The sequence below is a fragment of the Rhipicephalus sanguineus genome, chromosome 6 (genome assembly GCF_013339695.2).
Source record: "Rhipicephalus sanguineus isolate Rsan-2018 chromosome 6, BIME_Rsan_1.4, whole genome shotgun sequence".
Classification (NCBI taxonomy): domain Eukaryota; kingdom Metazoa; phylum Arthropoda; class Arachnida; order Ixodida; family Ixodidae; genus Rhipicephalus; species Rhipicephalus sanguineus.
The window spans coordinates 177,595,503-177,623,355 of NC_051181.1; the positions used below are offsets into that span (position 1 = coordinate 177,595,503).

The 27,853-nt window shown below is 46.3% G+C and overlaps 1 protein-coding gene across 1 annotated transcript; it reads left to right on the plus strand.

Annotated features, from left to right (window-relative positions):
* The first annotated feature begins 183 nt into the window (after positions 1-183).
* On the plus strand, positions 184-27,806 carry LOC119397099 (uncharacterized). Its single transcript, XM_037664540.2, has 6 exons — positions 184-1,175; positions 1,826-1,939; positions 4,319-4,595; positions 6,443-6,507; positions 9,197-9,239; positions 26,422-27,806. Exons 1-6 carry the CDS (start codon positions 354-356, stop codon positions 26,610-26,612), a joined length of 1,512 nt encoding a protein of 503 aa, XP_037520468.1. The 5' UTR covers positions 184-353; the 3' UTR covers positions 26,613-27,806.
* Positions 27,807-27,853: the final 47 nt, after the last annotated feature.

The window sequence follows — 27,853 nt, forward strand, 5'->3', positions numbered from 1 at the left end:
AGTCCAAGTGGTTTGAAAATGAACGGCAAGTATAAGTAAAACGTGGGCCACGTCTGCGTCAAGTACAAAGCTTCACAAAGTTAACAATTACTGCTTATTGAGGGATCTCTGAAACCTCGGCAGCGTAACGGTGCGCGAACGACGCCAGCCAGAGGTTGACAACAGCTATCATCATCCGTGCGCGTCAAAAGCAAAACCATAACAAACATTTCGGCAAAAGCGAACGAGTGCGTCTACTGGGCGGCCCAAAGCGAAGGGCTGCCCAATGGTGTGGGTGCGCAAGACAAAGCGAAGAAGCGTCGTTGTTTGGCCCGTGTGGATGTCGCGCGGGCTGATGCCACCGCATCGATGCCATGCAGTGTAGTGCCGCTGCCGAGCCGCCGGACGAGGAGAGACTGCTTCGCACCCACGGCCTTTTAGGATTCAGAGATTTCTGTGCCAAGAAGGGTACGGCCAGCCTGCGACAGCTCGACAAGCTCGCGCTGGCCGGCTTGGCCCGGGAATACGTCGATTCGTCCCGTTCCAGGCAGGGCCCGTTGCACAGCGCACGCTCGCTGCGACGCTTTCAGGTTGGCCTCAACAATTACTTACGGTCTCTGTACGGCGCCGATTTCGATCTTAGCCGCGACCCAGCGTTCGCGCCACTGGCGGTTCCCTCCGCATCGGGGGCAGCGAACGCGGGAGGAGCGGGAAGAATGGGCCAGTCAGCGGATACCGTGGTCATCACGCCCGAAGACTTGACAAAGATTGGACAGTACTTTTGGCGCGTGATAAACACCCCGCGCGGTCTGCAGCAGAAGGTATGGTTTGATCTCATGATCCACCTTGGCTCGGATGGCATCGAGAACCAGCACGCTATGCGCAAGGACTCTTTCATGCTCCTGAAGTCGCCGGCCGACGGACGGAGGCGGCTGCAGTGGAAGATACCGGGCGGAGCTTCCATTCCGGACGATCCGGAGAACCCGCTGTGTCCAGTGCGGACGTTCCAGCTTTACCTGAGCAAGTTGAATGTAGCCTGTCCCGCGCTTTTCCAGCGGCCGCACGACGGCATCACTAAGACGTCGCGCTTCTGGTTCCACATGTTTCCCCTGAACAACACCATGCTGGCTCTCATGATGTACGACATCTCCAAGGACGCCGGCCTTAGTCGCGTCTACCCCAACTTCGGCACGCAGGTAAAGTCTTGTTGGCGGTCTTGGCATGCGAAGAGGCCCCGAACCTCTCTGCCGTGTACAAGCGTCCTTCGGTGGGCTAGGTGGTTCATTGTGGCACAACAGCTTTGCTTGACAATACGCAGGTTCTCAAGAAATATCGCACATAGTTCACGAAAGGGGAGCAGCTTGTATTAGCGCGCCATGAAATTAGCTACCTTGAGCGTCATATGTGGTTACACAACTTGTCACATGCTTTTGTTTTTGTTGAATTGTTCCTGGTTGCAGTTTGTTAGCCTTGTTGTCACTTGCTTACAAACCTCTTTTTGTTAGACATTAGTTCTTGGTTTTTGTTGATTTTTGAATGTCCCATTTTAGGTGTTTCAATTAGTTTTGTGCCGACCGCCAAGTTATGATCCTTTTTGCTGTTTTTTCGCTCGTGGTTACCATACCATGATCAACTCTTTCCTGCACCATGTAAACCCTGATCGAAAACTATAGTTATGCCAGCCAGCCGAGTCACTCGATAGCGTTTGTGCCATTTTTTCGCTGTTCTGTTTGTCATTGTTTCCTTTCCCAATGAAGAAACCAGTTTATAGCAGTGCTGTGTCCTGTGTGCTTTTTGTCCCGTTTTCTGTGCTGGGTTCTGCCACTATCTCTGTGGTGTCTTCCAGGTGCTACCGGAGAAGGGACGCTTCTACGAACTGGCGCGGCGCAGCCGCCCGTCCCTGGAGAGCGCCCGCAAAGAGCCCGGCTGCGCGTACAAGCTATGTGCCCAGTGCCTCACGGTATGACCTGTGCAGCACACACCTCCTCCTAATGCGATCCTGAACTTGAGTGTAGTACCTTACTTCCATAAAAGTGTGCATTGCAGTGTGGCTGGATTATGATTGCAATGAAAAGTCCTTGGAACTCCAGGTGTCACTGGGGCCAACGTTCCGACAAGTGGTCTTGCGACAAGTGGTCCAATTGCAGCCTCGAAGAAGACAAGACCACTTGCCGAAAATTTGGCTCCAGCGACACCACATGTTCCAAGGATTTTTCATCACTTCAAGATTCCATCTTCCCCTGAACTTGTACCTTATTCGGTTTATGATTGGATAGACAAGTAAATAGTCATTGCTGTTACTGAAAATTAGCATGTGCTGTGCACCTTAGGTCAGCAAGAAGTGCAAGGAGAATAAGACAAAATCTTGACGGAGAACAGAGGCTTGATAAGATGAGAAGTCGAACATGGGATGTTGCTGGATCCAACATTTCTACAAGGAGACTTTTTCAGGGATGCTCTGAAGAGGATTCCCCTTGATGAAATGTTCACTCCAGCAACATTTCTGGTTTGATGGCTTCTCATTTCTTTAACATCAAATTTACGCATGTCAAGATTTTTGCATCCACGTGTAGTTATCTACCCCCTAGTAGCGATTTGCGACCGAAAATGCAACTGAGGGACGAATAACTATCTGTTTTATTGATTTATATCACCGGTATCCAGCACGATTCAAAACGGCCGGCAAGCCCGCCATTTCTTAGCGCTGGCAGCGCTCCCTCTCGGTCAGTTCCAGACCGCGCCCCAGTTTACCAACTTGTCCACAGAAAGGAGTGACGTGAGGACCTCAGCTGCTCAGCAATAACATTTCGTCTTGCATTTAGGCGCGCACGTTCAGTCATGCCTTGTCACCAGCATCGCCGTACTGTCGCCGCAAAAGTATCGGATCACTATAGTGTTGAAGACGGCATTCTGGAACTTAGAATCACCGCGATATTCGACGACGTCGCAAATCATTTTCGCTTTGACCCTTTGCAAACAGCGATTCAAAAATGGACGCTGTTCCATGCAGCAACGAGGAGGTGCCCGGGGATGCACGCTTGGGCCATACTCGCTGGTGTGTCTCAAAGCTATGTCAGAGAATTTAGCGTGCACGCATTCTGGTGTACGCAAAGGGGTCTATGGAATGTCGGCATAGTGCACTACATAATACATTTCTAGCCTGAGATTTCATTCTATTTAAGAAAAAACAGAGCATGAATGGCTTCAGATTAAATAGATATTTCATTAAAAACTAATTAAGAATTATTACTGTAACACACATAAATTAAGGTATTACGTTATTATTTTTGTTGCAATGTACCTTGAGTGCCTTGAAATAACATTGTGTCGATTTGACGCACTTACGGACAGTTCTTCATAGAAGAACTGATAGCTGGGCCAGTTGGTGATAATACTTGAACATGTTTAACTTAGCGCAACGACGACGAGGACACAAGAGAAGAGGAGACAAACCACAGCGCTGACTCGCAACTGAATATTTGAGGGTTGAAGTGCCCCCTTTTTTCGTTCTTGTCTTCTAATAAAATATTCAGTTGCGAGTCAGCGCTGTGGTTTGTCTCCTCTTCTCTTGTGTCCTCGTCGTCGTTGCGCTAAGTTAAACATGTTCAAGTTCTTCATAGGTGGCATCTGAAAGGGTCAACTGTGCTAGTAAACACGGACAAAGACGAGGGCGTTCTGTCTTCCCTCGTCTTTGTCCGTGTTTATTAGCGCAGTTAATAGCCTTTAAAATGAATGCTCTGAAAGACAATTCCCCTTGATGAAATGTTCACTCCAGCAACGTGTCTGGTTTGATGGCTTCTCATTTTTTTAAGGAGCATAATGGCAACACATTCTTGATTTGTCATTTTGCACATTCATTGCTCATTTGTGAAGACCTCGCAACTGGTGTCACCGAAGCTATGAGCAGTGTAGAGTGAATGGCTGCAAGGCTTACATTGGTCACGTGAATATCTCTACAAATGGAAACAAAAACGACAAATAGAAATAAAGAACTCACAGGACAGGCGCTCATCTTCCTTTCTTTGTTGTCCTTGCCTCCCTGAAGACTCGGTCTTACTCAATATGCCTGCTCACTTCGACGTTACCTACTACTTGCCATTGTCGATCAGTGACTATGGCGTTTCGCTGCTAAGCACAAGCGTGCGAGTTCAATTCCTGGGCCATATCCCAATAGGGGCGAAATGTAGAAACACTGGTGTACTTAAGTTTAGGTGCACGTAAGATCCCTATGTGGTCAAAATTTACCCAGTCTCACACTGCATAGTGCCTCCTAATCATATGGTATTCCTTGCATCTAAAGCTACAGAATTTCACTTTTCCTACTGCTGTTGCTTTGCAGCCCGTGCAAGTTGCAAGTGCTGGACCCAAGGGAATCCTTTGTTCAGTGCCATGCTTGGAAGCCTTCATGCGTGCGAAAGAGGCACGTCAGAATGTGCGTGTCTCCTTCCGGGACGGCACTCGTGTGCCTGCCTACACCCTTCCTAGTGGTCAGCCCCTCCAGTCGCAGCCACAGCCGCAGCCCCGAGACGAGCTGGGCCGAAACCTCCCGGAAGATGTCTACAGCTTCATACAAGAAGTTGCACGAATCCAGGCCCTTGGTCATACTGTACGGACTGGTATGAAGACTGCGTATCATTCCACAGAACACTCACTTTCTTGTAGGGGAGCATACTTTAAGTGTCCACCGAAATGGTGCAAGTGTTTTATAGTTGAGGTGCTCGATGCCTTCGTTAGGGCCCCTGTGCTCTAGTCTAAAGCTATCTCTGGTATGCTGTTGAGCTGGCCCAAAAGAACTTGCCTTTTGGAATGTGTAGCCTATTAGGCTAGCCTCTACTGCACACATCTTTTGCTGTGCAATTGGCTTTCACTGTTCCATTCCATCGACCACACCACTCCTCATCCTGTGACTTGCCAAAGATCCAAAACAAGAGGTGTGTAATTGCCTTGTGTATTGCTCATCACAGCAGCTACCTTTGCTGCATAACGCTACTAGCATAGCCTTGGGCTAGTGCAATGCCGCTTGCCAAGGCGTACATTCTCTTGATGTGTAGCAGCCTCTTCTCGGCAGCAAAAGTGCACATTGCAGCACACAGCTCCTGCTCTCTCAACTAGTGTTAATTGGGCTGTATGCCATCAGGAGTAAACACAGCAGTTAATTAATCATGCCATTCCTTAAACTTCACACTAAGCAGTGGGATTCACAAGCTGTCTCTCAGCAGGGGGTAGCTAGATAGATAGTATGCTGCTAATCAAAGAGAACAGTAAAGTTTACTTTGTAGTGTCATTGTCTGCAATGTTGGTTACAGAGATGAGGGAACCTCGAATGTTATAATACCAATGGCACATAGACTTGAGCAATCGCAATGTCAAATATTTTTTCAATTGACGCCTGCTGGTACGATAAGCATTATGCGGTTTTGTATTCCTATGTTTGCCAGCACACCAGTGAATACCCTACTTACTGCCTTGTAATAGTGTCGGGCTGGGACAGAAAATGCCCATACAGTTTCATCAAAGTAGCTACTTTTGGAACCACGGGAGTCAATGGAATTCAGTGTTCAGCTAACTGGAAGGCATCAAATACTGTAAACATTTCATATTTTGAGGGAGACACAGTTACTCCTACTAAAGATTAATGCAACAAGGCTGCATTGTCATCTGCGCTTGAATTGAGTACTCGTACACATGACAGTACTTTACATGGCACCCTGGCACATGCACTCTTCAGTGTTCACGACATTACAGTGCAATGACAGTTAATATTGAGAAAAGTGGCACTGGAAGAGATGGGTTCTCATATAAAAATGTTAAGTAGGAATGAATAAGAATATTAAAAGAAAATTTTAAGACCGTTGTAGTTTAGAAACGTGTTTGCGCTATGGTGCAAAATATTCCATTGTTAACATCACTTCCTTTCCACCATTTGATAGGTTTTAGGCTTACAGTGTTTAAAATTAGCCACAGACCTTGTGAGGCTGATAACTCAGGCTAATAAATTTGTTCATAGAAAGCTTAGACTGAACTGTTTGCTTATTTAAGGTGGCCTGAAACAGTATTTCTTTTAATGACATCATCAGCTTTGGAACAAATATACAGTGCATCTCAGAAATATATTACTAAAAGAACTTTTTTTTAAATCAGTACAAGCGAAGCCACTATGAGCGCAGTGTTAACATTTCCCATCCACGCTCAGTGTCACGCATTCGTAAGAAAGTATGTGCATTGGTTGCAGCTCTCTATAGAAATTTGCCGACACTGGCTGGCGGCCGTCTCACACTTTGTAAAAAGCTGTTTCAACTTTGTGATGGCTTGTGAACCCCACACACTGCTTTGTCTTCTACCCACAGGACATGTTTTTTCATCAAGCTTTAAAGGTGGTTCATGTGCCCTTTAAATCTATGTTTAACATGTCATTCAGTGCACTAATGCCTTGTTTGCATGTTGCCCTCTCAAATGGTTGCAGATGGGCTACCCATGGTATTCAAGCAGGACGGTTCCAATGCACAAGCCCGGTCGCTGCCCATAGAGGTGAGCGATATTGCTGTGTTCACTAGAGTGGCAAACGTGCACTTCTTGTCAAAAGTTTCAAAGCCACACTATGAGAGAATTCTGTTGCCAAGCCCTGTTGCAAAGCTCTTTAAGGCACACATCATGCTGTAGCAAGATGGCTTATAAAACCTTTGGAAAAGACTTTACTACTGCAGGAAAAAATTACACCATTTCCCACTAAAGGGAACCATGTGGGGATGCGAAGCAGCGCATGGGTCGACTTAGAGTTCTGTTCATCATGGGCACCTTGCCCGATGTTAACGTGTCCTTGCAAGTGGAGCACACCATGAATTCACTGTAGTTGCTGTTGCTCGTCCCGAAGTCTTGTTGGAGCACGCCACACGGGTTCATCGCACGTCTGCAGAATCTCGTTCCCCAACGCCATCACGTCATTGCTGAGAGAGTGTAAAGGGGAGAGGCCACAGCGTCTTACCCAGCTTCTTACACAGGCCCGAACGTGCTACTGTATGCCAGCGCATTCTGACTAGGATACAACGCGTTGGTTGATCGCACGTCTGCAGAATCTCGTTCCCCGACGCCATCACGATTGCTGAGAGAGTGTAAGGGGGAGAGGCCACAGCGTCTTACCCAGCCCCTTACACAGGCCCGAACACGCTAGCGCGTGCCAGTACACATGGTTTTGTTTGCATTACATCAAGCTAGGACAGCATACGGCAGCCCGGGCCCCTAAAGTGCTCTGCACTTATCATCATCAAGGCAGTCGAAGAACAAGAGGAAGAAGACTTCTCCTTGGCGCGAGCGCGCGCTCAGGTGGCTATGCTAGGTGGTAGAAGGCGGACGGTCGCCAAGGGACGGACACAGCCCCGAGCAAAAGCTGCTTCGCATCTAAAACGAAATTGTGCATTATGTTCACTAATGCCTGAACCACTGACATTTATCCTTTTTCAAATGACCACATTGCCACATCATAGTACAGTAGAACCCCGCTGTTACGTTCCTCACTGCTGCGTTTTCCCGGCTGTTACGTCGTTTTCCGCCGGTCCCAGCATAGCTCCCATAGGATACAATGTATTGGGAACCCCGCTGTTACTGACGTAACTGCTCGCGAAAGCAAGGCCTTCGAGATTGGCATTTACTATTGACAAAAGCATAGCCTTTGAGATTTGTATTGCACAAACATGGCGTGTATGACGTAATTGCTTGCGAAAGCAAGGCCTTCGAGATTGGCATTCACTTCTGCCATCGCGTTGGCGTAGACTCATCATCATCGTTATTTGTCGGAGAACGGGAGGAGTTCGAGCTGGTTGACACTATAGTCGTGCGTGCGGTTCGCGGTCGGACTCGCCGCGCCGGTCGTGATTGCGTGTGCTTAGTTCTTTCATGCCTACAGCTGTTGGTGTTAAAAAAATCACATACGTTGATTACATTTCTGTGGATGAGGCCGTCCTAAGCTCCGCGTTTCTATCCATCGAGCTAGATCGCGGCTGAGCGCGCCAATTTTCGTGCTGCTCGTAAGAACTGAAATAAAATTCTGTGCCACTAAATATTTTGCCGTTTTTCCTGTTTTTCGGCTCTTACGTTTCCCGTCTCTTACGTTTATTTCCTACGGTCCCTTCAAAAACGTATTAGCGGGGTTCTACTGTATTAATTTACGACTACTACATGGCCCTCCTGACAGATTCTGACAAATGCAACTGATTGCCTTTTGTGTATTGTGCGCACTGTGGAATGAGAAAAAAAATGTAAGAGGCCTAGTGTGATGACTGAAATTGTGAGAAAACTCATCTCAAACCATGGAATGTTTCAGTGCTAAAGAATGCCTCTCACAGCACACACCTGTAGTTTAATTGACTAATGTTGCAAAACTGGTTCTGCCAGTGGTGATTAAAAATGCTCCATGGGGCTCCTCTGTGAATATGAACACAAGCTTGTTCTGAAAACAGTGTCCAACTTCCACTCTTTATGCAACCTTGGCCATCCAAAGTTGCAAACACAACGATGTGTTTTAATTTTACATGAAGGCAGAACCCATGTACACTTGTCATCCTACTTCCATATGTATCAGTGTTGAGATAAAAGAAAGCGATACAGTGCAGCCTACTCATAACAATATTAACAAAACCATAAAATTCTGTCATTATAACCGAGTATCATTATATCTGGACTAGGAAAAACAAAATTAAACAACATACCAACATGTTACCCACGCATGTAGGTCTAGTTAGTCACCAATGATTAGTAAATCAGGTTGGAAAATGCAAGTCGAGGTAAAGTGCACTGAACAGTTTATTGAAAGCAATACAGTTTTTTCTTTTCTGAGACAATGTAGATATTTTATAAAATTTCTGAGACAGTCACGCTCCAGTCGTTTTTGCACACATACTCTATGTCGAGGCGGAACTACTTTGCTGCAGTTGAAATGACATTGATAAGACTAATTAACACAAATTCATTAATTAACTTCTAAATTATTGACTTGAGGGCAGTTGTTTACATTAGAAAGTTGTAGTGCATGCCAATTTACGGCATACCGATTTTTTAGAAATCGCGAAAGTTGCCCGTAATTCGAAATATTCATTATCGAATTTTAAGGGCGAAATCGAAACTGATCGCGCCCAGAGCGCAGAAAATGTGGCCTCTCTGTTACATAAGATCGGTATGTAAGATCACAGCGCCTTTACTGCCATTTGTGGCTTATTTGTTTCAGCTGCTAAGGATTGCCATGGATGTGGGAAAGCCAACCAAGTCTGGTGAGTTAGCGGCTGCAATGCCACGTGCCTTCTTTTTGTTAGGTTATCAGAGGTTGGGCAGAGTGTCAACAAAATGTGAATGCCCATTTTCAATGTTGCCTACTCTGGCCAATGTTTTCCATTCAGAGACACTAATCCAAGTATAGTAAAACATGACTAGGCTCCATGTTTTTAGTTCTTATTTTTCTTGAAATTCGGAGGGTGTTTGTCTGAGTTTATTTTTCGTAAATCCCCAATTCTCCCAAATTCGAAGTTTAATTTGACATTATTTTCAATACTCCAATATCTAAAATGAAATGATATCTGAACACGAAAACATCGGAACACACGAATCGTGTTTTCGTTGTCTGGAAGGTTTGAATGCACAAACACATGTACACGCAAGCACAAATACTTGGATACAAAACACCTATGTTTGTGCATATTACAACCTTAAAGCTTTCTGTAATAGGTGCAAGCATACTTTACAGGGTTTGTATATTTGATGTCGTCTCGCGCTCCCGGGGGCTCTACATAGATCTCTAGCTCTGTGCGTGACAAGCTCGAGATACTGTTGATGTGAGGTTAAGTTTATATTGGCCAAACCAGGCGATGTATCAATGACCGCTTAGAACATAGCCCTTCAATAAAGAATGGAATAAGGTCATATTGGCCGTTAAAATTTTAGTTTGCTGGATAAATCCGAATTGTCAAAAAATTTTAGCGCCAAGTGTTTATCGGATTTTCTCAGATTTATCCGAAAACAGCATGACTCCTTCAGCCATGCCACATGACACTGAAATGAAAAGTGCATTTTGAACTGTGCCTTTAATTAGCACTGCCAAACTTTTCTTCTTGAGAGTGTAGTTGAACTGAGACAGTAAAGTGTCTTAATTTTTACTAGTAAAGTAAAATCTTGTTAATATGTATTCGCTCAAATGCACCATAGCTATGACTAAGTGGTACTACAGAGTATCTGCCAAGTACAAATTCGCATCCTCTGACATCTGCTGCAGCTACAAAAAAAAAAATACTGAGTGAAATGCCAAATGAACTTTGCCTAAAGTACCGTATATTGCCGATTATAAGTCTACCCGCCAACTTGCAACCCCTTCTAGGGGAAAAAAAGTTGACTCCGAACCTAGCCTCATGCTGCAGCCATAGCTCACCAATAAGTTTTTCAGAAGAGGGAGTGATGCAAACAAACATTTATTTGCCCGTGAAACATTGCTTACGACTCGTCGTCGCTTGAGAGAAGGATGCAGTCACGGTCATTGGCATCGTGTGAGCCACTGCTGCTGCTCGCCGTCGGAACGGGTGCTGGTGGTACTGAGATGCCGCACGTGGAAAACGCCGCGCGGACCATGTTGGTTGGCAGTCCATACCAGGCATCGTTGACCCATTTCTTGGATACTTTGAACTCGTTTGTGGGATACACAGATCCTTCGCGACAGTACGTGCTTTTGCTTCAATATCATCGTAGCAAACACTCAGGCTCTTGCTTCTCTGGTCGTGAACCCAATCTCGAACCGCCTCCTCAATGACAGGGTATCGTCCAGACTTCGGACCGCGAAAGGTACGGCGTGTAGCAGCGCACGCGAAGATCTTGGTCCTTTGTTTTCTCCATTCCCTCACGCACTTTTCCGACACGTCAAACTTGCGCCCTGCTGCTACGTTGCTTTCCGACTCTGCGTAGAAGATTGCTTGCCTCTTGAAAGCAGCGCTGTACTGTTGCCGGCGTAGCGGTGGCATCTTGGCATCCGTTTGGCAGCGTCGCAAATCGCGCACACCACTGCTCGCAAGCGAAGCGAAATGCAGAAATGGCAAACAGACGTGCGTGCAAAAAGACGCGAAGACGCCTTGTGGGCGCATGTGACTGGTCATGTGGTTTAGTTCCCCGCGAAGTGTTGCCAGCCCACACGGCGCTGCCAGCTTTTCTGTGGAACGCCGATGGTTTGTCAACGAATTGTTTCTATTGTATGAAAACAAAACTGCCGGGCGCATCGCAAGATAAATTCCCCTTTATTCATAGAGCATCGTTCGCCCTCCATCAAAGGTTTGAAATGCTGCTTTTGAGACCGTGTTTCCCAAGCAGTTTGCATTAATGCCGCGCGGCGGTGACTTTTAAACGCGCTCCGTAGTTTCGCTATAGTTTCGCGATCGTCGTGGCAGATCGCAAGAATGTCCGGTTCCGGAAGCTGCACGCGTGCGTTGGGAGATAGCTGTTGCCGCGACTCCGCTGCCTCTGTGGCTGATGTTATAGATGCGTCGAAAAGCAGGAAATCCAATGACGACAACCTTTCATCAGACCCCACAGATAAGTCGACTTTATGATTCTGCGTATAGGTCGACTCCGATTATAGGTCAATCCCCGAACTTTGGAAGGTCATTTTATGACAAAAAAGTTCTTATAATCGGTAATACAGTAAAACCTCGGTGATACGAATCTCGCGAGGCTACCAAAAATATTCGTATCATCCAAAATTCGTATCACCAGAAAACATGGAAAATTAGTAGAAAAAGAAAACAAAAAGTTGGCGTACGTTTTGATTTAGTGTTTCTCAGGGCCGCAGCGACGTCAACGATCATACTAGTACTCGTAAATATACGGTGCATGAGCGCGTGTGTAATTAATGAACCAGATGTGTTGTGACCCGTCACCGCTAGTAGCCTCTTCCTAATCTTACTACGCTTTTTCTGCATGACACCAAAGTAATGCGGCGAAAGTTACATAAGAAGTGTTTGCACGCGATTGATGAAGGCCAGAAAGTTTTATAATTGCTCTTCTTTGATGCTGTTATTTTCTTATCGCTGCGATGCTTTTCGGGAGATTTACAGCTCAAAATTTGGGAGTCTCCTGTGCAAATTGGAGAGTTGGCAGGTGTGCCCGTATGTTGCGAGGCCTAGCTCCTTCGCCAAGACCATCTGCTTCGTCTCTTGGGGTCTTCTTCCACCTTTCATGGGACTTCATGACGGACCTGCCGCCCAAGTTTCAGTCTTGTTTCATAGAACGTCTGATTGCATGGACATGGCTTGCATCGACGTGGCAGGCACGTGTTATCACAGTACAAAGACGCTGCTGCCTCAAGCACAGGAGCACGCGTCAACGCGTTGAAAAAAAGAAGAATAATACCGACGTCAACGTCATCTGTAATTTAAACGCGAATGCGCATAAAGGCCTCCAAGATTCGCGCGCACTATCTCGGAGGCAACGACGCACCCTTTTATGGTCGCGCCCGCGCGTGACTGCCACGTCTTCCGCGACAGCGCGGGCAGCACCTGTTCGTACCTGGGCGCTAGCGTACGTTCGTATCAAACGTCGCGGGGTGAACATCGGTTCACAACAACCGTACTCCAATACATTGCAGGCTAATAGGCCTTGGCCGGGACCACAGAAAAATTCGTATCACCCCGAAATTCGTACGAGCCATGATCGTATCACCGAGGTTTTACTGTATACGGTACCCAGTACAATGGGTTATCTTTCTTTTTACCTAAGTGCAGAAAGAATTCAGTCTCACATGACTACATGATAGCGTGCACTGGCAATGTCAAGGAGAATTTCGAAACTATGATAGGCATTCTAAGTGGGCACATATTAATACTGTTTTACTGCATTGCTTTATATAATTTATATATTATTTCGTTCCGCAGTGAAACCGAAATTTTTTCGATTGTTTTTCGGTTCACAAAAAAACTTCGCAGTCCAGAACAACAGAGCTCGTGCAGTGTGTGCATATCTCAGGGTACAGTATTAGCGCGTACCTCTGGCAGGAATTCCAAAGCAAAGATATGTTGAAATTGTGCGAAAAACAAAAACAGTGGCAACCAGAGATGTTTATATTAACGCAGGTGGACATTTGCACGCCTGTCACGCAGGCCAAAGTGGAGAGGGCATTGTCGGCGATAAAGTTTGTTACAGCGAAAGCTGTTATGAGATCACAACAGCTGATTTTGGCGCCATAGTTGTCCGCCGCCGCCGGTGTCCGTGACCGCTATCGCGTGGAATAACAAAAAATCGAATGAGAAACAAATTTCTAGGACTCGATGGGATTTTAACCCACAGCCTCTACGTGGCAGTCGGATCTTCCACCACAGTGCCATGCTGGTGCTTGTAACTCCGCAAAAATACTCTATAGAGGCGTCATGTAGGGCAGGGAATCATGTTAACATATGTAATAGAGCGTGGCAGAAGAGTAAGATAACAACCAGTCATCACACAATGCTAATAACAAAAAGTGTATGGTTTAATGCTTCCCACCAGTGTTATGGAGTTGCCACTCCAGAATTGGAATGGCTCCGAAATCATTCCACATTTTCGCAACACCAGAATGGAATGGGGACAATGCTTGGAGGAATGGAATGGGAAAGGAATTAAGTGCCCTTTTCACGGAATGGAATGGGAATGGAATTACGTCTTTTTCTGAAAATACAGCACGTTTTTGTCTATGTGCTGTTTTTCAAACTTCGAACATTAGTAAGTCAGAGCCTCGAATTTAACAATAAAGCAGTATGTATTTTTAAAATGGCTTGGCTGATTACAAGCACGGTACATTTATAAGCAACACGCCTACCAGAAACCAAGGCATAAATTAGTGTACAAACAAATGCATTATCCCAGCAGATCAGTGGCGTAGCCGGGGGAGGGGGGCACACCGGACCTGTGCCCCCTCCCCCCCTGAAATTAATTTTTGCCGTGGCATACACAGTACAAAATGACACTCAACCACATCTGCCTGCCCTGTCCCCACTTGAGATCATGGAGGTGCCCCCCCCGAAAAAAATTTCTGCCTACGCCCCTGCAGCAGAGATACTGACGGGAGAAACATACTACCCCTGCGTGTTGGTTCGCATTGATACCCCTACACGAAAGTGGCGAATACTCTATGCACAGCCTGATCTTTATCTCACGAGCAGTATAGTACCTGACACACGTAAATAACCTTTGCGACAAGGAAGACACTGCATACCTGCACACAGCCGAACACAGAAAGTTCTCTTCACTCCATCCATGCTTGCGAAGCGCGCTTCACAAGTGTCAGTGCTGACGAGCAATGCGGCCCAAGGCCCAAGGTACCCGAGCAGTGCGCTGTTCCAACTAATAACAGCAGATATGGAGGGTTTGGTTCCCCATTAACCAAATATTAGTTTTCTCCATATTCACGACCGCTCCAGACGCGTGACAAAATTGCTTAGTCTTCTTGAATACTACTTTCTTCAGCATAAAAATACGCTATGTCGTCATTTTAGCAGTGACACATTTAAGCTTAAACATGATTAAAGCATCACCATTCGTTCAAACATGCTGACTATGCAAATGCTATAGGTAGCGGAAGAACTGCCCCTATGGGAATTAGTAGGGTGGTTGTACTGCACGCATAGGCGGGCGCAGGGTTCCCCATTAAGGGGGGCAAAGGTTCATCACAGCGCCCCCCCCCACCCTACTAAGTCAATGTATGGGGAAGATTTTGCCCCCCCTCCCCCCTCCTAGGTGACTAGAAGGGTCAATGTACGGGTCGGATTTTGCGCCCCCCTCTTAGATGATTAGGGGGTGCGGCCGCCCCCCCCCCCTGCCCCCCATGTGCGCACGCCTATGACTGCACGAGATATGTCACCAAGCTACTATCCCTCGACCTTACGAGAACGGTAATGTGTTTTACGTACTTTTGCAATTCTTAATACATCTGATGGCATCAGCTTTATGGGGTGTTCATTCTTAACTCAATAAACCTGTCAAGATGCCTTTCCTACGTTGAGGAATTACAGGAATGGAATTGAACTGCCCGGCCATTCCCGGAGTGCAAATGGGCTCCTTCCGAGGAATTGAAAGGAATAGAATTGCGGCAAGTTCTAATTGCCCAGAATGGAATTGGAATGGAATGGAGGCTCCCATTCTGCAACAATGCTTCCCATTCACTGCAAAGTGCTCAGCCATAATTCTTCATCATCATCAGCCACAGCACAAAGTGCACATGCCTTACAGATGTGTAGCGGGTACCATGATTCTCCGAAAAATGACGAAAAATTGCATAGCGGGAACTTCGATACTTCAGAGAAATTACAATGATTTATGGCGTAGTGGGTACCGTGCATGTATAATTGTATTAGTTGCCCCAAGAGACTCTACAACGGGCTTTACAAAGTCCGCTCTTCCAGCTTTCGGTGTGACTGTGCTGCGTGTTCCGCGCAGGCCTGGCGGTCCTTTTATCAGAACAGCGGTCTCGCACAGAAGAGAGAACACTCAATTTCATGCTGCTTCTGAGATTGTGCTCACTCCCTTGACACAAAGCATTGAATCTACTAAAAAAAACGCATTTGTCTTTTGAGAAAATAAATACTATGACTTTGAAATTAATAGTGGTTTGTGATAGTTGGTAGGAATTCGTGGTACAGTTACTTCCGCTCCTCTGAAGAACGTGTTTTACTCTTGTCCCACTTTCTTAAGAGGAGGGCAAGTAACTACATCACAAATCCAATGTTTTTTATTGCGATAGCAATTATATGGACACTCTCGGCTAATTGGTGCCGTCGCCGTCACCGTCATGTCCCGGATATGTATATGTATATATATATAAAAGAGGCACAAAGAAAAATAAAGCGGAAGAAAAATTCCGAAGCACCTGACCGGGGATTCGAACCATTGACTCCTCGCTCCTCAGCCCGCTTCATTAGACAACTCAACCATGCCCCATGCATGTGCTGGCGAAATAACGGCGAGCAATTCATACACACCATTTACCGCTGGTGGTAACCAAATCTCGAAGGAGCTTGAGCGTGTTTCCTATCACGCAACGCTGCTAATATTTTTCAATTTGAAAACTGCCCTTGGGACGCGCACAACAAAGTGGCCGTTTTCTGTACCCACTCGTGATGTGGAAGGAAAAAAAAAACAAAACACCAGGCACAACTTACATCCGACGCCCCCATGTGGCAGGAGACGCAGGGGGTCACTCCACGCGCCACAGTTTAAAAGAAAAAGAAATATCTAAGAGCGTCTGATTCTCCATTGTCGACACTTGCAGCGTGTTGCTCAAGCACAAAGACGTAACAACTGCGACAGTTGCTAGTTCACACTTGCCCTGTGCATGACTGTGCGTTCTTTTCGGGCGTCCTTCTTTGTGCTTCAGCGATGCGCTGAAAGGATCGAGCTGCTTCTCGTTCTTCGTGTGACATTCCAATTTCTTGCTATCGCATTCATTGCTTCAGCCTTGCGGCGAAACTGTGACTTTTTTGATTAACTTAATTTCAGTTTTGCATAAAAAAACCGTTACGAGCTGTTACGGAGCACTTTTTTTTTTTGCTCCGGAACAGAAACGGAACGGAACTTTTTGTGGCAAAACGAAACTAAAACCGAAACAGAAAACGTTTTGTTCCGAGACCCTGGTTGTTCTTCAAACACTTTTATTGTCACTTTGGTACCACTCTGACAAGTGGAATGTGCATGTGCTCACTTCAGTGGCTGTAGCTCGCCTACTAATGGAGAGCGAAACACGGCAAATTGCAGCCTGTTGTATAAGCCTCTCGCTACGTGTGTTTGGTAGGCGCAGCGTGCTCCCTCTGCCATTTATCAGATTATTTTGAAATTTCGGTTCCTTTTTGCACACATGCTTGCATGCATATGTGCATGTTTTTTTAAGAGGACCGTTATGAGTTATCAATACAGGCCGGATTTTTAGACATCAAAAATACGCATTTTAGGCACCAAAAATAGGGTGGCAAAACACTTTTTTGGCCTCAAACATCGTAAATATAGGCACAATAATTCTTTCATAAATGCGAATGATTTCAACCGAAAGCATGCATGACCTGTATCTACTAGAGGAAAATAAGAAATGGTGTTTATGATGGCACAAAGCCGCCAACAATTGAACATAGCCGTGCAATTGTCCTCTTTCCCACACGGTTTGCAGAACACGGTCTTTCCATTTATTCTGTAGCATAGCGAGTCAAGCGTCCACTGTAGAATCAACACACTCATGGGTCTCTTTCTTTTCGGCATGGCTGAGAAGGGCAGCACAGGAGCAGATAGCCAGACCGCTATAAAAACCAGAAGAGAGGGATGCCTCGTATTGGCCGGGTCTAATCGCATAGGGTCAATTTCTACCCTGTCGGTCAACACCTTCAGAAGTAAATCACAAACAAAACAAAAGCCGCGTGCACATCACAATTTTCTTCCTTCTTTTGCTCTTCACTATCTTTTCCCCTAACGGCTCTTCGTGGCTTTGCGTTTGCCAACCACTCGAACCATGTCAGTGTGGCGGCGTATGCTGGCCGGCGTGTCCCACTTCACTGCTGCTAGTGGTTGTTATCATGGAGTTGGTTGAATTAGAGGACGAGGTTGAACCCCTTAAATTTCCAAACAATGTTGCCCGATGACATGAATAATGGTCTCAAACTGCATCTGGAAGCAAAACTTGAGGCTAAGTAGTGCTCATATAGGTGCCGAATTTGAAAATGGGCATTTGTCGGCATTTCGGCACAAATGACAAAATGACGAAAATAACATTATATATGGAAAAAAGCACACAAACGAAATCCAAACCCAACCAAGTAGTGTTGTCCTTGCATGGCGTATTAAAGGGACCCTGAAACAGTTTTTGAAATTTTGTCAGCGTTTAGGCTACAGCATCATCAAATCATTCACACCATGAATTAAGCAATGCGTCATGTATCAAGGCACCTATGGGCAATTATAGTTATAGTCTCCTTCTTGCCACTGCTTTGCCTGCTCAACTCATCGAACAACCAGCTGTCGCTGGCGACTGCAGCGCAGTTGAGTTCCGTCAGGTTGAGCTCCGTCAAGTGCGCAGGCAACAGAGATGAATGGTTTAACTGATCTATGTGCATACAGACGAAGAAGTTTGTCTTCGTTTGTGTGCGCTTAGATCAGTTAAACCATGCATTTCAACCAACTAGCCCAGTTGTCGATTCTCTTGAACAGAGATGAAGCATGTGGAGTGGTTGAGATCTGCTCTGTCGGGTGCTGCCACATTACCAGCTGTTCTTATCTTATAATCCTGTGTGGCTACAATCTGCAAAGGCTTGTGGACAAACAAAAAGTATTTTAGAACAATCACTGATAAGCGTAAACTTAGGCAATGTGGTTGTGTCTTCAGGAGTGAAATTACTGCCGCAGACGCGCAGATCCTGGCATTGATTGGATAGCGAGAGCTCGACGCTCAGTAGTGCGACGAGCTGAAATGACTCTGCTCACCAGAAGTCACCAATCACTAGATTTGTGGCGCACAACTCAGCTAGGGCAGTTCATGGCGTCTGAGGGAAGAAACCTTGAGATAAACACTGTCGTGCAGCTCACGTCAACCAGGAGCACGTTGTAACATAGGCACACGATGGTCACTGCCAACCGGAGGTTCAGTGATGTAGACTGGACATATCCAATGAGATCGGTCACCGGTGCTACGTAAGGAGGATGCAGAAAGTTGAAAAATCGTTCGACTGAGCTGCTGCGATCTGTAGAAATTCACATGTTTAAAGTATCGTAACAATATTACAAAGTTGACGCAGAGAGCTTTAAGTAGGTCTGCAAACGATTCTTAGGACTTGCTCTACTGGCTCAGTGCGTTAATACAAAAATCGTCAAAGCCGTTTCAGGGTCCATTTAAGGGGTACCGCCCGGTAGTCATGAAAGGCACGTTGGCTCAGCCAGTGTGGAGGATGAAAGCTGTGAAAGCCATGAAGAGCAGGCACTCAGTGGAAATGTAACAACATCGCACCATTTGTGCCATCTCACTGGTGGAAGAGGAGCTTTTAGCAGTGCTGGTTCACTGTACAAAAGTTCTTTCCACAGTGTATACTAGGTCTATCCATTAGGGGCATAGCCAAGGGGGTTCAAAACCCTCCCCCCCCCCTTGAAAATTTTTAGTTTTGCTTGCATATATATACACGCACATATATACACATAAGGTTGCATATATATACACATAAGGTATGGTTGAACCCCCCCCCGAAAAAAAATTTTCATGTATGATAAGCTGCGCATCATCCAAGAGGTGGCTCGTACTTCACTTGCATTAAAGTTAATTGATCCCATGACATTATATGCATAAAACAGGAAACTGTATGAACTGCATGACAGAGACGGACCAAGCGCTGTTTCTTTCCCATTGTCCTGTGGTTTGTGCTATTTCTCGTTTTCTATGAACATGTACCAACCGGCCCAAATAAGCACTCTAGTTAAACGCAGCTGTCCACAAACTGGTGCGTTCATGTGAGAGAGCTTTAGTTTGTTCACAAACTTCTTAGGTATTAACATTTTACCTGGTTGCCGTAGCCACAAACTTGAACAGCCTGGACAGAAGGTGCGATCTGATGTTTGAGAGATAAACCAGGCAAGCACCTAATGTAAAAAAATGTGTTCTGCTTCATTGTTGGTGTAAATTTTTGGCAGCGATGCAATTGTGAATGCGCTGAAAACTTTTTATGATCAAGGGCACCAGCGAGGCGCTGGCCAAACACACACTATCATTGCCTTCTAGGCACTGCAGCAATTGTATGTTCATGACCGCTCGATGGAAATGAACAATGTCTCCATCAAGCGACCGTGGTACACTGCATCCCTAAACACCTTTATCACTGGTTCCGTTACTTCCATCACTGTGTCCAGTCTGAGGACACACAGTGTGACCAGTGATTGCGGGAGCCAAGTGGGCGGTTCGAGGTAATCCATAAAATTAACTTGTAAGCAATCTCTCAAGCCAGTAATTTTGCATAAATGATGGAAGTGTGCAAAGGAATGTATCCAGTGGATTTCATTGAGATACATAGACCTCGAAAATCGCCGCAGTTGGCCTTTCATTCTGCAGGGTGTCCCCCCTTCCCACCCCTAAAACAAAAATTTTGGCTGTGCCACTGCTTCGAGTTGAGCAGTGCAACACCTTAGCCAAGATATATGTAGACTTGTAGCGAAAGTTCCATAGAAGCCCCCGTGTCAGGAAACTGGCAGCTCATCGCAACCGTCACCATCTATGTATTCGGAGGGGACAACTAACAGCAAAAGAAAATGAAGTATAAGCGGAAACAACATCGTGCTGTTACGCTACAAGGTGTGAAATTGGAAAATATTTTTCGAAGTTTCGGTTTTCTTGCGTTTTTGTGTCTTTGGGGCTCACCAATGGTCATATGCAGGAAATCAGACAGACAAACAAGAAAGATTTGAGAAGGAAGCTGTATTTTATTAGCCAAATATCGTATGTGTATGATAAATATCCCGATAAACTGCCTCAATCCGATTTTGAATACAAAAAAGTCTAAACCAATTGAAGTCACGCAGCACAGCCACATCGTGATGGCCATTATGAGCTAGGTAGCTAGACGAAGTTGTACTTGAATCCAAGCCTAGTGCTACTGCGCTACTGCTGTTCTAAAGTTCCTTGCACTCACCGATATTGATCTGCATCAGGTTGACCGACAAATAGTAGCCAAACACAGATAGCGCATTTTGAAGTACAGTATAACCTCATTACAACAGACCTTCATAGTGAAGAGGATCTTGGTCTGTTGTAAAGGGAGTATGTAAAATCCAAGTACTGTTACAACAGACTTTCATGTAAACACTGAATGGGTCTGTTATAACCGGAGAGAATTATGGGTCACAAACATGGTCTTATTTTTAACGGGGGACCAAAAAAAAATGCGATTTTTGGAAAATCGCATTTTCAGTTTCTGTAGCCCATTTCTGATTCCAAAATATCTTCAATGAAAACTACGTAGAAGTGCTATAAAAAATTTGTTTTGCGTCCGCCGACTCGGCGAAAATTGCGGAAATATAAAAAAAAGCGTTTTTCAAAATTATAGCTCGGCAACGGCGCAACTGGGCGCCACCATTTTGGGCTCGTCGTAAAGAGCATTTCTCCGCGTTCAAGTTCTCCGTTTCAGCTGGCTCCTCCATTCAGTTACAAGCGTACGAAAAACACGTTTTGGCTGCTTCTGCGGTATTACCGCAGAAGCAGCCAAAACGTGTTAATGCTCGCTTCGGGATCGTCGTCTGCTGCTTGTGCGTCGCGAGGTCATGGCTGTCGAAAATTGCGCTACTTAGTGACGCGTTCGCACTCGTTCTGTGTTTACGGGTCGACGATATATTTGGAACGCTTTAGTTGGGCAGCTGCAAGCGGAAGCTCAATCATCAGATTACGATAGCGCGCCGCACTCGTCGCGAACATCGCAGACGTGCTACGAACAGCGTTGACTCGTTGGACCCGCTGTTCGAGGTTTTTCTTATCAGCACTTCGAAGCTTATGACGAAGACCACCGCGGGACAACTCCTTGTACTCGCAATCGAGCATGACGTACTTTGAAACATCGGGCACTGCGGCCACGCACATCGCAACCGAGCTTTCTACTAGATGTCGTGGTTAGGCCTAACTCCGTTCACGGTGCCGATGTACGAGCCAAATCCGAACTTTGCGGGCAAGAACATCGCGCTAGCGGACACGCGAAAGCGAAGAAGCCGTAATGTCCTTCGTCTCAAGCAACGAATCGCATTGCCCGCTGGCTCCTCAGAACCGCGGATGGGCATTTTGCGCATCGGCAGCGGACCCCCCGGCCAAGCTCGCCGCGCAGCGACCGCGCGGAGAAGCGGTGGCAGCGGCTCGCAATTTCGCGTGTCAGCGTCCCAAACGCAACACCAAGCACGCTGCGCGCCGTTTTTTTTTTTTTTTTTTTTTTTGTCGCTACAGCTAGGCATAGCTGATCATTGACAGACCTGATCATTGACGTTCTTAAATCGGTACGTCGATATTCGCGGTGCGCTGCTCCCGTCCCGAAAGTATGCTAAGCGAATGTTTGAAATCGGAAGTTAATGACCGTGGTAGAAAAGTCCGCTCTAAAGGAGTCCTGACCACCTTGCTGGCCTGAAATTTTAGTCAATTATATCCGAATGTCCGTTGTACCAGAATCCGTTGTAAACGAAGATCAATCAATGGAACTAATACGGAGGTCGGCATAACGCCGCAAATTGGTATGCAATATCCGAATGTCTGTTGTAAACAGATCCGTTGTAACGAGGTTACACTGTAGTTTCAATCCGCCTTTTCCATTTTCCTGTGCTGCCCTCTGGTATTTTGGTAGGGTTTTGGTGGGGGCCAGGACAACTGGTATTGCCAGAACGAAAGCCTTTGAGATTAAGAGGCATTTCGTGACTTTTCCACTTGGAGAAGGGTGCATACGTCATGGGATCACGAAAAAGCCGAATTAGCTAAATGCCAAACGACGTTTGCCAAGGCGTCCTGCTTGTGAGGCGTGTCAAGGAGACTAAGCACGCACTCGCGGTGGTTTTGGAAACCACTATGCAATCGACAAAGTCAATGCAATTAAAAGTGGGTCTCGTGATAGCTTACGCGTTTGCCTGTCCTCTTCATCACATTGCCTGAACGAACTATCAATTTTTTTCTTTGTTGGAGCTTTAAGGCATTACACTTTAAAATAAGGCTTATCAATTGCTTCATAGCTTATCGATATTCTACTTTGTTATGCGAAGAACCAGCAGTGACCAAACACGAATACGTGTGTCGCACAGTCCACTTTTTCATCGAAATGATTGGCTTTCCACAGCTCGCACAAATGAGCCATTCGCAACTGAGAAACTCAACCCTAATTGGTCTCGATAGCTGCTGAGGTGCACAGTGTGACACTGTTATTGTACAGTAATTATGGTATAAATGGAAATAAATTAAAGTGAACGAAAAAAAAAGATTTGCAGTGGCTTAGCTCAGCTATGCCAGAATATACATAGCGTTAGCAAAGGTTCAGCTGATTATTCTTAGTTTTCCAGATTGTCTAGGATTATTAGCCTTCTTCTGTTCATTCTTCATACACTGAACCGCTAATTGTCAGGCAACTACTTCGGGATCCGATCAGATAAGCTTCTCGGCTCTTCTGCGCCGTTGAGCAGCATTTGCGCTCTCCTTCTCCATGGCGTTACCTACCTGCAAACGCCAGTGAGATGCGCTATCAAGCGGCTCCAGCGCAGTGTCAAACGGCGACTGCACAGCGAAGGCGAATAGCTGCGCGCGCGCCGGCGCCAGTGTGTCTGCCGCGGCTACGACGCCACTCCTCCCGGACGCGCAGACCAGCAGCGGCGAGTCGCGCGCGGCGGTAGCGGAGAGCGCGTGAGATGCCGGCTCCGGTGAGCCAGCTGTGTGACATCACTGATCCTTGCGCATGCGCAGCATGGCTCATGAGGATCCACGCGAAATCGGCTTCGGCTAGGCCAGTGTAGCTAACGCTACAAAACACGGTGGGTGCCGTCAGTGGGGCCGGAACCCATAGCCTTCTAATTATACAGAGTACATTATCAATAAGCTATGAAGCAATTGATAAGCCTTATTTTGGAGTGTAATATGCCTTAAAGCTCCAACAAAAACAAAAATTGATAGTTCCTTCAGGCAATATGAGGGAGAGCACAGGCAAACGCGTAAGCTATCATGAGACACACTTTTAATTGCATTGACTTTGTCGATTGAATAGTGGTTTCAACTGCCATTGAACCCCAATTGGGATCGGATGTCTTGGTTTCGTTTCGCTTCTCTCCTCAGCTCGCACAGAACGGCCGCTAGATAACCGAGGAAATTTTATCCGAATCAAGCGTGGTTGTTGTTGGAAGCGCACCATGTGACACCAGTATTATGTGAAAGAGCGGAATGGTTCGAAGGACTTGTTTCTTTGTTACACAGATCACACACTCTAAAAAAAAGAAGAGTCCTTCGACTTTTTTTCTGTCACTCTTGACTTGACACGCATATATGACTGTTCACGAGAGTATCAGTATACATTCGTCGGAGAGTCGTGGGACCAGTGGGACCCAGAAGGGAGTTAACGTGCCCCTTTAAAGAGAGTCATATACGTGGCAAGTCTGGACTCATCGAAAGAATTAACACATACCCTTTCTTTTTTCTTGGAGTGAATGAAGCCAATAGAAAATGAAGCCAAGAAAGCATAGTGGCATCATATGTAGTTTTTAACCGTAGTGTAGTAACTATGGTGTAAATGGAAATAAATTAAAGTGAACGAAAAAAAAAAAACACGGTGCCGTCATTGGGGCCCGAACCCACAGCCTTCTAATTATACACTCTTAAGAAATAATCGAGTGTTTGGGGAGTATTTCTGCCACCCAACTATAATCGTCATCTGGCTTTCTCGTGTTTCCTTTTTTGAAAACCCGACACTCGCAACTTTTTTATCAAGAATGCGATGTCACGCTGAGAGCGCGCACGCCGTTCGTGACCGGGAAGGCCCGGGACCGCGGTGATAACGCAATGAAATACTCCCGAAGTACTCGACTTTTTTCTTAGAGTGTATGGGCGTCACGTACACTTTGCGTTTTCATCCGCCATCGAGACCGATTGGGTTCGAGTGTTCGACTTCGATTCGCTTCTTTCCTCAGCTTGCGCAAACGAACCAATCGATTCGCTCCGAGTAGGGCGCGGTCCCCTTTGAAAGTTCACCGTACGTGTGACACCCGTATTATATGGGTGTCACACGGCGCGCTTTTAACCGCTATCGCGCAAGCCCAATCGGGATCGTGCCTTCTTCAACTCTATTCGTTTTGTTTTGACAGCTCGCGCTAACTGACCAGTCGGCCAGCGAGAAATTCGATCCGAATCAAGGCGCGATCGCTTTCGATAGTCTGTGACAGCCGGTTTATTTCCATGTCACTTGCGTTTTGCTTCATCGACATTTCAGTGCGAACAACTGGTACGCGATTGTGTCCATTGTGCCCATGGAAAACGTGAGCGAAAACCGCTCACGTTTTCAGGAATCTGCAAACGCGGCCTGTCGCGTCTGAGATACCTTGAAGATAGCCGCGTATACCTCTTGCGACTAGAGCGGAGAACGCCGCCCGCATCGTCCGTGACTTATCGCGCCGCTGTCGCGACTGATAATTCATCGCCTTGCGCGCGTCAAGTGTTCGAGATCGCCCGATGCTCGCATGCGCTCGCTGGCATGAGCTCCTTTCCCAACGTGTCTGCAGCGGGTCGACGATGCGAACGCGAAGCTCCTCTATACGCGCTTAATTAAATTTTCGCTCTTTTTGTTTTTTAATCCGACTTCCTGCGTTGCGTGTCTGCGATGCTCACTTGCGTCCAACGTTTCATCCGGCTGTCATAAGCGCGCAGAAAATAGACCTCCCGGTACTCCAAGAATAGCGTTCTTTTCGTAGGAGTTCCGCGTATCTTCGTCTGTTCCGGTTCCCTTTTTTTACTTTAGGTACGCGCGGCAGTAAAAAAGTGTGGGTGATATGTCCGGGGCTAAGCAAAGCCGAACCCTTTTTCGCTGTAAGAGCCGCGGCAAGCGCGGAAAAGAACGGCGTGCCAGCCGCGTAGGGAGCGGATGTTTATCGGCGCTCTTCTTTTACGTTTTTGTTTATTGCGGCGTTCTACGGGTGCGGAGATAATGGCTGAAGGAGCAAGAGAGGGTCCTAGAGGTGCAAGACCTTTCGCGTGTATCTCGTCACGTTGACGTCACAGTGGTCATATGTCATTCTACTACGCGATCTTTCTTTTTTTCGCATGCACGATTTTGTATCAGGAGCCGATGAAGTAAGTCATCTTTCAGTCTAAGGCAATATTTCCACCAGAAAAAAAATAGTCTGTGTGTGCCTTATCCTCGACTTCAACTCTAGGCGGGCTGTTTTCGGAGCGAAGTGCTGGAACAAAGGAGGAAAAAATTATTTGCGTTGTCGTTGATTTGCACACTCACCATCCCATGAAACACAAAACCTCTATAAAACGTCTTTAAAATGTTTAAAACCTTTATAAACCTCTATAAAACGTTTTATGGAGGTTTCGTGTTTCGTGGGATGTCACATCCCTAAATGTGCCGAAGTATTACGGAAGTTCAATTTTCCCGCAACTTGCAGTAGTCCCATAAACTTTAAAAAAATTTAAAACTTTTGTGGTCTGTAGTACGTGTAGAGGTTTGGCGAGATGGTTTGAAACAAAAGAAAAATACTGGATGGAAGACGGTTCATTTCCACCTTTTTGTTTTTCCGTTGCACCAAATAAATACATAGGATAAAGAATATCAGGCAAAAGGTCCTTCTTTTCTATGGTCCTCTCATTCGTGTTTCTGCTACTGCCATGTCTAGTAACCTGGTGGGTTATGAAGGGTAATCTGCCTAAAGACTAGCTAAAGTTGTCAATTCTCGGGTGGGATTGCGTATTCATAAGCATTCATTTTGGTGCAGGTAATGCGCAGCAGCAGCAACCGCAGCAGCAAACACAACGAGTCGAAATCATCAAGCGCGTGCCGACAACTACGGGGGAGCGGGTTTCTGCAAGGCCCGTGATGTTGAGTGGTGGCCGCAAGGTGTTGCTGGTCCAGCGCAGGGATCCTCCACCCCCTGCACCACAGCGCGGCTCAGCTGCTTGGCGTTGAAGGCCATTTGCTGTTGAAGGTACCAGCATAAAACGCGTCGATGCGGGAGTGTGCAGCCTGCTACTCATTAGACACAATGCTCGAGTTTTTCTGCCCAAAAGACGACACAAGAATGACATGCACAATTGTTTGCATGCTGTGTCCTTTGCGTTTTTTTTTTATCCACTAAAGGAATTCGTGGTGCAGCTTCAACCAGCCCATCTTTCACGTTGTATAGTATCATACAGCATTGGTTTTTCTCAGATGTGTAGCACTTTTTAATTCGAGACGATGACAAGGCAGTGTGGTTTATATAGGGGACGTGAAACGTAAATACGAGTGCCATTGCTGGGCAAACTGAAGCTTAGAAAGGTTGGCAGAGAACATTTATTAGCCACTATATATCTTTAAATTCAAGAATGGACAAAGCATTTTGCTGGGGGAAACCTGCAGGCTGCACACTCCCATCCTCGGATTTCCTTTTGTGCTGACGGTACCAGATTTCTAGCAAGCCACCGAAGAGAGTTTTCCAAAGGACATTCCAAGCATCACCTTGTGTAATAGCAAGAGGGCCAGGATTACTGAAGTACTGTCCGTAAGTGGCCATGCCGTTGCCCAAGACGCGGAAACATACGTCCCGGCTGAGAATCAAAATGAGCGTCATTAACTAGTTAATGAGCATCATTAACCAGTTGTCAATCCTACATCGTCTATCCGAGAATCTCTCAAGTTGCTCGCCACAGCGTAAAAATATTTTCCGGCAGCTGTAGGTTGGCCTCTCGAGGTGTGCAGTGGCCATGCAAAAGACATTGACGAGGTTAGAACAAATTCTTCGTTGTTATTGTGGCTTGTCAGAAACCTCAGTCTTTTAAGTGCCACGAAAAACTATTCTTCAGCGCAGACGCTCGGCTAGGGGAATACAGCTGACCTTTCTCGTCTCATGGCGCGCTAGCTAGTGTCGTAGATCGTACAGCGTGTTCACGGAGTTTGGTCCTGCAAGGCAATGGCCGCTGCTTGAGCCACTAAGTAGCCACATTCTGAGGAGAAACAAAATCCATCATCATTACATTCACTGGTGGGCATTTAGGCAGTGCTTGCAGAACCCAGTTCCGTACTAGCATGGATCTCAAAAACCTTTTCCTCCGCAAAGCCATTGTATATAAGCATCATGTGCCGCACGCGCTAATTGTAGCAGCTGTGTTGTTGCACCTGCAAGGAACTCATCTCCCTTACTCAGTGCCATGGTCACACATTCATGGAGT